This window comes from Sinohyriopsis cumingii, chromosome 16, assembly GCF_028554795.1.
Source record: "Sinohyriopsis cumingii isolate HCF-2022 chromosome 16, ASM2855479v2, whole genome shotgun sequence".
Taxonomy (NCBI): Eukaryota; Metazoa; Mollusca; class Bivalvia; order Unionida; family Unionidae; genus Sinohyriopsis; species Sinohyriopsis cumingii.
Genome location: NC_142976.1, coordinates 99,330,893 through 99,344,941, shown reverse-complemented (window position 1 = coordinate 99,344,941; position 14,049 = coordinate 99,330,893). Strand labels below are relative to the sequence as shown.

The 14,049-nt window shown below is 35.2% G+C and overlaps 1 protein-coding gene across 2 annotated transcripts in view; it reads left to right on the top strand.

The window, feature by feature from the left end:
• The first annotated feature begins 626 nt into the window (after positions 1 to 626).
• LOC149781051 (polycystin-1-related protein-like) overlaps positions 627 to 14,049 on the top strand; it is a 535,051-nt gene continuing 521,628 nt past the window's right edge. For both annotated transcript variants that reach the window (XM_089938184.1, XM_089938183.1), the window contains exons 1-2: positions 627 to 774; positions 6,095 to 6,272. In XM_089938184.1, coding sequence (XP_089794310.1) covers positions 735 to 774; positions 6,095 to 6,272 — 218 coding nt within the window. In that variant the 5' untranslated portion in view covers positions 627 to 734. The remainder of the gene's footprint in view (positions 775 to 6,094; positions 6,273 to 14,049) is intronic.

Here is a 14,049-nt window from a genome sequence, read left to right as displayed (position 1 = left end):
ATATTTCTTCTTTTATATGAAAAATAAGTAAATGGAATATAGACCATACAACCGAATTTATGCATTACTTTTTTGTGTTGATCAACACTCTTCTTTAACGGAACACTGAACGATTTATCTCCCTTAGACCATTTTCAGAAGAACCGAAAGCTTGCATTACGCAATTTTGTTGTATATCGATACACGTGTAAGAAAGTACATGATAGCAAGGGACTGTTGTTTTTGTCGACGAGATTCTAAAACCTGTGAGAATAATTAAATACATAAATGTGAAGTTGTCTTTGATTTGTTTTACTTGATACGCGGTGAAACCAGTTTTATAGATGGCATGGGTGAAGCCAATAAGCCAAACCATGAAGTGGGGTGGGGACAGGGTCTCAATACGACCTGCTTACAACTGCAAGCAAAATGCATCAGCGTTTAACAAAGTCTAAAATATACTTTTCCATCATACATGTTATAAAGATACAGAAACATGAATTAGAGGGTTGATAATTGTTATCGCTGTTTTAATTTAGTGGTGTAGGATGGGGATTTTTTTCCTGTAAGTGCGAATATCATTTACTTGCCGGGCAGGAAGTAACCAGCGTAAGAATACATTGATTGTTGATGAAGATGGAGAAACTGATTTTTTTTTTTTAAAGTTATCGCAAAGTTGTAAAACTTACTAGATTGTATTCGTAATGGAAAGAGTTACAAAACTATGATGACAAGACGTCGGTATAGTTATAAAGATGTATAGCATTTATTTTCTGTTAATTCCAGTCGTTCTAGGTAATGATAATTTGTTTATAACTAATGTAAAAGTCCTTTCGAGTTTATGTTGAATTGTTATTGTCAATAATATCAATCACGCCATCGTCAGTACCCATGTTCACAGACTTAACCTTTGTCTGCATCATCTGTTTCTACATGATCGAAATAAATCTAGACCAACTTTGAAGCACTCTTACTCTCATCCTTTGAGTTACAAACTCGTTTTGATATCAATTTAAAAGTCGGCCTTTAACCACCCACCCCCAATGATATAGTATATACAATGTACGCAAATTCTGGGCTTCTGATCAAAAAGGATTCTAGAAGTCATTCTGTCACCTTGCAAATGTGAAGCTGTATCTCTTATCTTAAATTGCATCTTTTTGTTTATATACTATGTTCTTTTGAAGTAAGATAGACAATATATTTGAAGTGGTTTGAAATTTGTATGTACTGAAATCATTATGGAATGGATTGGTACTGTAGTAAGAGTCACATGGGTCATGGATGCATATTTACTCGTTTTCAATTAAATTTAATTGTTCTTTTAAAATGTAACACTAATTTTCTTAAACAAAGCCTGTTCAGTCTTGATTTATGCTTTGCACCTTAACTGTCATCAAGAAACTTCCAGACAAAAATTATTGATCTCCATGGTCTTTTACAATGGTGGCCAGATGCTAAACATGGGTCAAGTAAAGAACACGTTAAGTTAATCATCACAATTGAGGGTAGTATACTAATTTGTTTATCAAGATGTGTAGCTTTCATTGGTACCTCACAGCGCATGACATTCAATCTGGATTTTAATCAATCAGACCTTTAGGTTCCTTTCGTCCAAAAATGTCTATGTACTTTAACATTTAGTTTGGCATAGGCATTTCACGGTGCATCTAAATAATGACTTTCCAAAGTAATGTTGATGTATAAGAATCCATATGAAGTGAATACTTGCCATTTAAAGATATGTAGAGTCAAGTTTTAAAAATTGTCACCCTTGACTGAAATAGCTGGTGTTGAATGCGTACATGACCTGTGTGACTTCTTCTATAACATAACTTGTTGGATGTTGACTCCCTAAATACACTCAGATGGGTTTTAATTTTATGATAATACTCCATCACTGCAAGATTCATTTTTATTTCTACATTGCAGCAGTTGGCAGCCAAGTAAAAAAAATGTCATTGGCATTTACAAAATTTATAATGGTTCTTATTACATTGATCACTTGTAATTTTTCATTCATTGCTGGAATGTTAGTATAAGTCTTTAACAAGAAATTAGCCTTTAGTATCAATTAATTTTTAATTGTGTTTGTGATTCACACACACACACACACACACACACACATATATATATATATATATATATAGAGTGGATGTTACAAAAAATCCTCTTTAGATTTCAACATGATTGAGTCGTATTGCTATAGAAAATTGGCATTGATTACTTACCTCCCTTTGTACCACACTTATATCGTCAAAATATAGCAATAAAATCTGTCGTGAAAAACAAATTTTGTAAGACCACATGGAATGAAAGATTAGGCTTTTCTTGCATGGTTTTATGTACTGTGATGACAGGTTATAGTGGACTACCTGTATTGAAAGAACACTTTCATTTGGATATGAGATGGTCTCACAAGACCAGTTATACTGAACTGACTTTGCCATCACCATGTATGGTGTAAGTATTTTACTGTACTGACTTTGCCATCACCATGTATGGTGTAAGTATTTTACTGTACTGACTTTGCCATCACCATGTATGGCATAAGTATTTTGTTGTTACTGTTTTTCTTGATATTTTTTCATTGTGCTGAGGAGGATAGAAATACACCAGTAATCTTGTCAACATTAGTTTTGATATAAATACTTTTCCTGACTTCCAAGTAGTAGGATTATGCCATATCTTCAGAAACTAATCCATTTATCTCCATACATTATCATGGTCTAAAATGTACAAATTTCATGCTGCCAAGCATAACCTTTGTCAGTAATAGTTTTTGTGTTTTAGTACCTCACACTACCGTTATCACCTTAACCAGAATTACAGAACGGCTGTGGGATATGGATGCTGAAAGTTTATTAGGAATTATTTTGGATTTTCCAAAGCAGCTTGACTTGGTAAATCATGAAATACTCTGTGTTTAAGTGAAAAGAATAACAACTTTCCTTTCAAGCAAGAAAATGGTTTCTGTCTTCTGTAAGCTTTGAGTATCAGCAAGTTTGCATTGGGAACATTAAGTCAGAGTTCATATCCATTACTTCAGGTGTATCACAGGCCTTCATTTTAAGGCAGCTGTTATTTGCATGCACAGTCAGATATTTTGTGCAGATTATCCTGTCCAACAATCAGAATCTTGATCAAATGAAGATAAAACTTACTTAATAATGCTAAATTATTGATGTCTCCCAAATAAAGTCGTAGAAATGAAAGAAAAACTAAATGTATGTTGATGGGTTCTAGACAGTCATTAATCTGATTACAAGGTACAAGCTGTTGGTAACACTAAGAGTAATTACTATTGGGTATATCGATTGATAATTACACGGAATGGAACGTGCATGTTGATTATTTACGTAAATTCAAAGTTGCCAAAATATTACTGCTAAGCAGCATTAGAAATTATTATAATGCTGTTTTTCAGTGCATTAAGTGACTTGATTTTTTAGTCTAACTTTGAATGTGTTTGATCATATGGTTGTGGAACTGTTTACATGATATTTTAAATTTGCACCAAATATCAGGAACTATACATGAGATCATAGTTTACATTGATACATTGATTACATTATATTTTAAATTTGTACCAAACATCAGGAACTATACCTGAGATTATAGTTTACATTGATACCTTGGTTGTTGTTGTTGTTGTTGTAGGGTTTAACGCCATTTTTCAGCATGCGATAGGCTATACAGGGCAGCCAGTATTAATGGTGGAGGAAGAACCCGGGAAAACCCCGGAAGAATCACCGACCCACGAGAAGCTACTGGCAAGCTTTCTTGCACATTAGCTGAATCCGAGACTCGAACCCACGCAGACAGCGGTGAGATGGCAGTGATCCATAACGGAAAGCGCTTTAGACCACTCGGCCACTCGGGGCCCCGATACCTTGATTGCATTATATTTTAAACTTGCACCAAACATCAGGAACTATACATGAGATCATAGTTTACATTGATACATTGATTACATTATATTTTAAATTTGCACCAAACATCAGGAACTATACCTGAGATCATAGTTTACATTGATACCTTGATTGCATTATATTTTAAACTTGCACCAAACATCAGGAACTATACCTGAGATCATAGTTTACATTGATACATTGATACATTGATTACACTATACCTGAGATCATAGTTTACATTGATACATTGATACATTGATTACACTATACCTGAGATCATAGTTTACATTGATCAGATGTGACATGATGAGCATTTACTTATGGCAGGATGAAAATACATATAACTTTTCACAAAATCTTTGTTACATGCATTGTGTGTGTTTGAAAATATATATGTGTTTGTAGTCCATTTATTTGCATAAAATATGCATATTTTATATTGTTTTTGTAAAACTCTTTGAGTACTAGTGTGAATGATGTGATTATTCTCTGTGGAAACTGACATATTTGGTACTGTATGTAGTATGAATATAATGGGTTCAGTTCAGTTTTGTTTCTTTAAAAAAAAATTCAAAGAATAAGCTATTAATCATTGTCTTGCCTATAGTGGATATTTATATGTTGGGAATAATTCATTGGCAGTGGGGATTTAAGTAAGGAGGGGATTTCCTTGTTTCTATTCTTCTAGTTTGTGGATTTAAGTAGGGAGGGATTTCCTTGTTTCTATTCTTCTAGTTTGTGGATTTAAGTAGGGAGGGATTTCCCTGTTTCTATTCTTCTAGTTTGTGGATTTAAGTAGGGAGGGGCTTTTCTTGTTTCTATTCTTCTAGTTTGGGGATTTAACTAGGGAGGGGATTTCCTTGTTTCTATTCTTATAGTTTGAAGTCCTTTTATTTTAGCAACAAAATGTGTTACTAATAATAACACTGATAACAACAACTTTATGCTAGCTTTTTGTACCAAACTTGACATTAAGGCTTAGGGCCTGGAAATAACAATGGTCAGAGGTCCGGGACCGATTCTTTTTAGCCACTGACCATCATATCTAAGCATCACTAGCTAGTCGGACCGTTAAGATTTCTAATTTGTTTTCTGATAAAATGAAGAAAATGGGCATTTTAATCCTAAAACACATGAAATGGGTTATAAAAATGCACTGATGCAAGTGGAAGTAGCTTGATAGTGGGAGACTGGTGGTTGAAAGTGCTATTGAAGATTTTCCAGTTTAGCATGTGTTATGCTGATCAATGGTCTAAACTTGATCTTGGTAAATCAAACGTTTTTCTGTTCTCAGCCATAGCTAAAACTAAGCATCCATAGTATTGGCTCACCATACACTGTAAATGCTATGTGGGTTTACCGTCAGAAGGCAAGAATCAACCATTGGCTACAAAATTTGTTGTGCGGAAGGGTTTTAAACATCCCAGGTCCAAAAGGGACAGTAAATAATTAAATGTATTCATAGTAAATAAATGTATTCATAGTAAATGTATTCATAGTCGTCCAGTCACTCAAGCGTCTTAGTCAAAGGCACATCCAGTTTTATAAGTTACCCATTTATAATACGTGAAACAGGTAAAGAGCATATTACTTCTATCAGAAAGGTTATTGGTAGTAAATAAAACATACCCTACTCAATCATTAATACCCTGAGTGCCTGAGTATTTACAAAGGTGAGTGCATAACGAATTATTCCCCATGCCAGAGGCACCAGAACTAGTTGATTTCTATATTTATTAAACCATTGCTCATCGATAGGGTCACTGACTATGGGTTGTGTCTGCATATTTTTACTGAGCAAGCTTTGAATGCAGATTTGTTCTATTTTATTTGGTAGTTTGATATTTTTATCTGATGTCAAGAGCTTTTAAATGAATTTTTAGTTAATTGAGATTTAAGGTGGATCCACCAGTAAAAGGTATGATCACATGACATGAAAATTAAAAAATGTTGAGCTTAGGAAAATTATAAGCAGTCTGAATTTTATGCTCTTTTTGTAATTTGTCTTGTCTTTTGTTTACGTTAATGCATTGGAACCAATATTCACATGTCTAACAGTTCTTGGACCGGTGCTTGGCTTAAGTGGACCTGGTGGGGGGGGGGATTCCTACTAGTCCTCGATCAGTGAGAAATAAAAAATGTCCAGGCACTGCAGGTTGTCCATTATTTATTGTACATATACTTGTTTCTCTCTTTTATAGGGTCTAGTGAAACTTGGTACCAAGGATGTTTCTATGGTAACAATAAAACAGTTGGTCATGTGATTGATGTGGTTTACAAAGATAATTTGATTCCATTGGAGGCTTTTGCAAGTTCATCAAGGTCTGAAAGTTCTGATAGTGACATTGTGATCTGTGCACGACAATGTCTTATCAAAGGGTAAGTGAAACTCTTTGATTTTCCTCTTTTCTTTAAAAATTCAGAGCATTATTTCTGCACAGTTTTAATAGATATGTTTTGTTGATTTTAATGGCATGTTTAACATGTTGTTGGGTGTATATATACCCAAGGAAAAGGGAGCTATAAAGAACCTTTCCTGAGAGCACTCTGTGGCAGGCAACCTAGGCTGGCTAGGGTGGGTATTGAATCCACAATCCTTGAAATAAGAGTCTGACGGTCCACCAACGGAGCTGTTTTAGGTCCCGTAGAGTTCTCTGAATTCTAGAGTGCAAGTTGTAGCTAGAAGAATAAGCAGGCCCAAATACACGTACACCACTCCTTCGATAACTCGTGCCCTGATAACTCGCGAACCCGCTTATATTGCAGTGTCAGGCGTGGATCCCATTTTTTAAACCCCAAAATACCCCAAAAATGTATCCCTATTTGTTGAACTTGAAGAAAATCGCGATCAAAATTGGTAATGGAAACTTTGATGCATCACTCGTTTTATCGTTGAAAACGGTAGATAGGACCTGGAAAATTTTAATCAACACTATAAATTTAAATTTAAAAATAACTCATACAATTTTTTACATTTTCTTTCCAAACAACATTCCTAGTACACCACAATTAACGATATGTAAGGAAAATTCGATCAATGAAAATGTCACTGACGCTGAGTGGAGGCAGTACTTTAATAAATAAATACAAATTAAATTAAAAAAATATATCAGTTGAAATTTGTGTTCTAGTTCCATCTTTTAGTTCCTTTTAAGTGTAATTGTCATAAGTGCAATGTGTCCTCTTGTAATTAAACATGAGATGCGTCAATCTACCGTAACAGCTATATCCGCGAGCGTCTCTCTGAGAACATAATTAAGTGCCAGTGGTGTTTTGATAACTGACATGCGGAAATATTTGTTGTATTGTTGCACTGAATTAAAAGCTGGCCTCCTTTATATTATCACGTTAATTATGTCTTTTGAATAAAAAACAAGGAGGTGGACTAAAAGAAAAGTTAAAAGGCACAAACATCGGACTAACTTAAAATCTAGCTGCCTTGGGTGAACTCACTTCATTTGATCAGTCAAACACTGTAAAAAACGTTACTGTGTATGTAACAGAAACTACCTTAAATTGACCGACTCTTTCATTACTGCGATCAAAGATAACAAGGCAGCAAAGTGAAAAGAATACTTCGTAAAATAAAGAGCTTGATTGCATAGATATGGACCATTGTGGGCAAGCGAGTTTCAGAGAATTCTTGAACTGGCATTTAGAGATATCCTCAAGGATGATAAGAAATTTCATAATTACTTCCAATGAAATCACGACATTAACATTGTACTAATTGAACAATAAATGAGTTTCGACGTAGACGTGTCACGAAATAAATGTTGCATGTTTTAAAAAGAAAGGAATCTTGTTTGGTGGTGTATCAACAGGTAGTCTAGTTCCCAAATTGTGGACTACCGATTTGGCAAGATACTATTATATACCACTATGGGAACCAGACTCATCAAGAAAACAAAAAGCAGTGACATAATACACAGATTTTTCGCATACACATGATGGTTGTTCAAACCAGTTGGAATGATCTTTCATATGTTGGATATTTTGAGAGAAAAAATGTTATTTAAACAGAATAACAAACAACTTTATTAAAAAAAGCGCATTATTGAAAATTATTATCGACGTGGTTGTAAAATGAGGATTCAGTCATTAAACAGCCCCCCCCCCCCCACGGTTTTGTTGATGTCAGAGCGATTTTTTTCAATATTTGGAGGTCCCTTGGTAACTCGCACCTCACTTATAGTGCGGTCTATGTTTGTGGACCCCGTTATGCATGAGTTATCGAGGGAGAGGTGTAGTAAGGTTAAATGTTATCCCATGATGTTTTTGTGTTCTCATCCATGCTTCTAGGAGCAAAGTCACACAACTGCACTTTTTAATATGTTCAGTGTGTTTCGCTTTTGTCTTTGGGAGATAGTATACATTTTTGCGGAGGTCCCTTGTGGCAGAATGGTCTAAAGTACTCACCTTTACAGAGGACTGCCATCTCACCTCAGTCCATGTGGATTTGAGTCTTTGGCTGGGCCAATGTGGGCATGTGAGAAAGCTTGCCAGTAGCTTCCTAGTGGTTAGGGTGTAGGGGTTTTCCTGGGTTCTTCCTCCACCAGTTATACTGGCTGCTATGTATAGCCTATTTTGTGTTGAAAAATGGCTTTAAACCCAGTGCAACTTTTTTGTGTGTAAATATGCCACAACCTTTTTGATTGGAAGATTTGTTTGTGAACTATTAGGAGTATTGCAATGAAACTTTCAAACAGTTTCAACACATTTATGACATGCTGTGATGAACCTCATCTGGAGTATGTATTAGAATGTGTGGAATGTAAATGTATGTCCATTTGTTGGTGTGCAGAAATCAGTTTTTTCATTAATCCCAGTATTTTCTGTTTGTTTTTGGATGACCAGAAATAATTATTTTTGCTGTCTGAAAACATAAAGTTGTATTTTATTCTGAAGTAGAACCAGCATCACTGCAGCGAAGTAATCATACTTCATGTGTACATTAATGAATGAAAACAAACATTGCATGCTGTGTTTTGTTTGACTTTATTTCATTCCACAAGAAAACGTATGCTAAGCATTTGTGAAAAATCAGCTTTACACATGCAGCAGAAAAGTTTTGATGTTTTAATCTCATATGAACATCATTTACAATCCATACAAATAGGCATAAAGACAATTTGGATTTGTCTCAGAGTCTCTCACTGCATTCAAATATATAAAAAAAGATCTGGTCTGTGTATTTTGTAGTTGTGTGTCTTATACATGGATAATGATGGTAATACTGATATGTCTGCACATTATATGACTGTAGATCTGGTCTGTGTATTTTGTAGTTGTATGTCTTATACATGGATAATGATGGTAATACTGATATGTCTGCACATTATATAACTAGATCTGGTCTGTGTATTTTGTAGTTGTATGTCTTATACATGGATAATGATGGTAATGCTGATATGTCTGCACATTATATAACTAGATCTGGTCTGTGTATTTTGTAGTTGTATGTCTTATACATGGATAATGATGGTAATACTGATATGTCTGCACATTATATAACTAGATCTGGTCTGTGTATTTTGTAGTTGTGTGTCTTATACATGGATAATGATGGTAATGCTGATTTGTCTGCACATTATATAACTAGATCTGGTCTGTGTATTTTGTAGTTGTGTGTCTTATACATGGATAATGATGGTAATGCTGATTTGTCTGCACATTATATAACTAGATCTGGTCTGTGTATTTTGTAGTTGTATGTCTTATACATGGATAATGATGGTAATACTGATATGTCTGCACATTATATAACTAGATCTGGTCTGTGTATTTTGTAGTTGTATGTCTTATACATGGATAATGATGGTAATGCTGATTTGTCTGCACATTATATAACTAGATCTGGTCTGTGTATTTTGTAGTTGTGTGTCTTATACATGGATAATGATGGTAATGCTGATATGTCTGCACATTATATGACTTAGGTCTGTGTATTTTGTAGTTGTGTGGTGTCTTATACATGGATGACAACGGTAATGCTTTTCTTTTAGCACTTTATATGACTATGTCTCATCTGTGCTTTCTGCAGTTCGTGTCTTAAAGGTAGCTCTTCATATGGCTTGACCTTTTTCTATGCTTTTTGCAGTTTTTGTGCATGTTGTACATGGATAACTACATGTGTGGCAATACTGATCTGTCTTCACATTATGTGACTAGATCCAGGTCTGTCCTTTTTGCAGTTTGTATATTATCTTGCACACGGATAACTATGGTAAAGCTACTATGCACTGCTTGTACAAGACATTCACATTGACAAATGATCACATAATTACCTGTGAAACCTTTTTTCAGTCTTTTTGTTGCTTTAATTTCCTGTCCTGTTAAGATATTTGATTGACATCATATAATGAGATCATAATTCAGGTGGAAAAATACATGTTATAATTAGAAAGAGTGGGCAGGTTGAAATCTGCTTGATTAATTCTGTGCAAGATCAAAGGTTCACCTGTCACTTTATTTCAGGTGGATTGATATCACTGCAGTGCAGTATTGTTGTTACATTATCTATACTTGACAGTATGTCAGTCTGGTAAGATGTAGGTAAAGAATACCGATCAGTGGAGGATTTTGATGGGGGTTCTGGAGGAGAGTTTAGGTCCATTTGAAATATTCCCCTTTTTTCAGTTTAAAAACTCATATACCAGAATTAACTCATTAACTTATAGACCAGAAGAGCTTCTGGGACAATCTTTTGTCCATCGTCCATCCATTCCTTTGCAAAAGTTATTGCTACTTTGCGAAACTACTTGTTGGATTGTCATGACACTTTACACACACATTAATACCATGGTTTAGTTGGTCCTAAATGAATATGGTGCTGGTTGGAAATCCAATATGGCTACCACAGTGGCCATCTTGATATTCCTCCAGAATGGATGGTAAAATCAACATGGGGTTTTCACTAAAAGACTATTTTTCATGTCTATTTGGTCCTAAATAAAAATGGTGTTGATTTGACATAGCGTATGACCGCCACAGCAGTCGTATAGAAAATCTTGTTATGGCTACTCCTCCTATATGGCATAACATTGGGTTTTCGCTAGAGTACTTCTTATGAAGTCTAGTTATGGCTACTCCTCCTGTATGGCATAACATTGGGTTTTTGCTAGAGTACTTCTTATGAAGTCTAGTTATGGCTACTCCTCCTGTATGGCATAACATTGGGTTTTTGCTAGAGTACTTCTTATGGAGTCTGGTTATGGCTACTCCTCCTGTATGGCATAACATTGGGTTTTCGCTGGAGTACTTCTTATGATGTCTAGTTATGGCTACTCCTCCTGCATGGCATAACATTTGGTTTCTGCTACAATACTACTTATGATGTCTAGTTGGGCCTAAATGTTACTTATCTGAAGTCCACTTTAATGACCATCTTTAAAGTTATTTCTGCTGATATTCTTCCAGCATGGATAGCCATATCAGCATGTGGCTGACATTGATTAAAAATGGTGGTGCGGATCTGACATTCATCTTAAAAAGCTTGTCATCGTATGTCTTGTACAGAAAATCATGTCATGAATTTCACCAAAGTACACGTAGCTGACATTTCATGGAGAGAAAGAGGAATGTTGTTCATGTTCATCAAAACAGACCACTTAATTCTTAAAATTTAGCTCCCCAATAAACATTTCTGTATTTCTTCAGTAACGTGGGTACGTGAGAAAGCCTGCCAGTAGCTTCTAGTGGGTCGGTGGTTCTTTCCGAGGTTTCCCAGGGTTCTTCCTCCACCATTTATACTAGCCACCACATATAGCCTATCTTGTGCTGAAAAATTCGACCATTTGCGAATTTGTTTTGTTAATAAATGTTTATATATGCAAGCATTCAGAAAGGACATATATTGTGCTGTTTTTAAGTATATGTTGTGTGAAGAACCCCTAGCTTTAGAAGTTAAGATTTATATTACTAATGATAGACTTTCTTAAGGGAATGGTTGGAGTATGGCCAGTGACCTTTAAGGGAATGGTCTGCCATTTTGAGGCATTTCTATCTTATAACTTACATGTCATGTTTGTGGTTGCTGATTTTGAAAATATCTTTTTTCAACGAGGTGTGGATAAGGTCTTGTCATGTACGTGACAGATTAGCTCTGAAGGTGACAAGGCCTTATTAGAGACACTGAACGGAATCCTTTGGATATGTAGAGAGCTATAGTTATTGCAGATGATGCAATCAAGAAAGGACTTCATCTAAAATATCAGTATATGTCGGTAAAGGTGGTACCATGAGTTGTTGGGAAGGGGCAATTGTCCCCAGGCACCAGTAGAAGGGTGCTTTTGGGAGTTGTTTTTTTGTGTGTAGCAGAAATGTTGATAGTATTTCATCTTAATGCATGGGGGGGTGATTCTTGACAAAACAAAGAGGGAGGAAGGTCAGCAAAGTAGGGGCACTACTAAAGAACATTGCCAATGGAGTACTTGTATCCCATGTACTGCCATGCTATGTATGGATCTAATATGTCTCATATAATGGTGCAAAATTTTTGTAGATGTTTTGTTGCAGCACATTTGGTTGTGGTCAGTGTGATACATAACCATTACCTTTGATGTGTGGTCAATACATTGTGTGCAATACGTTGCAGCCTGCAAAAGATGGGATATGATCTGATTGATAGCATGATTGGATTTTGATTAGGACCCACTTGGATAACGGTCTGACAGAGATGTTAACATACGGTCAAACAGTGTAAGATGACAAGCAGAGACAAGTCAGAGACAAATTTTGGGAAATCTTGGACCATTGGAAATAGGTGTCACAAAATTATGTTTTCCAGACTAGTTATTAATAAAGGCAGACTAGAGATAATTATTTTGACTTGGATGGGAGTGTTAAAAGTTGGTAGTTAGAGGAAGTTAATTTTGATTGGCTAAGCTAAACAGGCTGGGGTATGTTCCCAGATGAAATTAAATGTTTTAAGTAATTTCCTCAGTGAAATTCATCAGTCTAAGCTTTTCTGTGGAAGGGACAGATCTTTACTTTTCTTCAGTTCAGTTAAAAAGTTGGTAGTTAGAGGAAGTTAATTTTGATTGGCTAAGCTAAACAGGCTGGGGTATGTTCCCAGATGAAATTAAATGTTTTAAGTAATTTCCTCAGTGAAATTCATCAGTCTAAGCTTTTCTGTGGAAGGGACAGATCTTTACTTTTCTTCAGATCAGTTAAAAAGTACTTTTCTTATTAAAAATGTCCAAGGAACGAGGTCTGGAAGATGTTGAGGGACATGGATTTGGCTGCACAGAAGCACAGAGGTATAGTCTCAGTCACATACAATATTCTCATTGTTGTAAGTTTGTAATTATTTGTTGAATTCATTTGTTTTAAATTCATGCTTCAATTTTCCTTGAGTTAAGTTAATCGTGCATTCTTTATCTTGAATGTTATATGATTTTCAAGTATGAATGTGTTTGGATTTAGTGGTTTGTATATAATCAGAATCATGTATTGTAGTAATTTCATGCATTACCCTGATATGAATTGTGTGAATATGTGAATTTATCTGTTTTAAATATGTATCATATATTTTAATAATCAATTTTACTATGTCTATGTCAATGAATCACTAATTAGCAAGTAATATAGCTAAGACAAAATGTGAAGTCTATTAATTTGTTTAATTAAGTGTGTGTGTTATTTGGAATTTTTTATTTAGCTGTAACAATTTTTCAGTCATATTGTTATGATTTCTGCACTGTGGCAGTTTATAGTGATGTCTAGAACAGGGGCATCATGCCACAGACATGTAGCATCATGTCCCACCCAGTCATGTTATCCTGACACGAGTACCATTTTGGTATGTCTCTGCTGGGGTTCAGATCTATGACATTCTACATACGAGGCAGATGCTCTAACTGCTTAGGCCACTGACTGTGAATTCTCTTAACCAGGGAAAATCAGTGTGTGTCGACATACATCATTCATCTAGTAATTTATAGCCCAGCATGGGATGTACTAGTTATCAAAGAAGTATAGTTATGTTATGGTCCAGTTAGGAATGTAAATAGCAGCTAGAAAAAAGACATAAATTTCATATTAATACAATTGTCTATCAGTGTCATATTGTGAACTGACCAAATTAGCTTAGTTAGGATATGATTTTATCTGACATAACAGGAGTGGGAATATTGTTTCATGCCAGAAAAGAAAA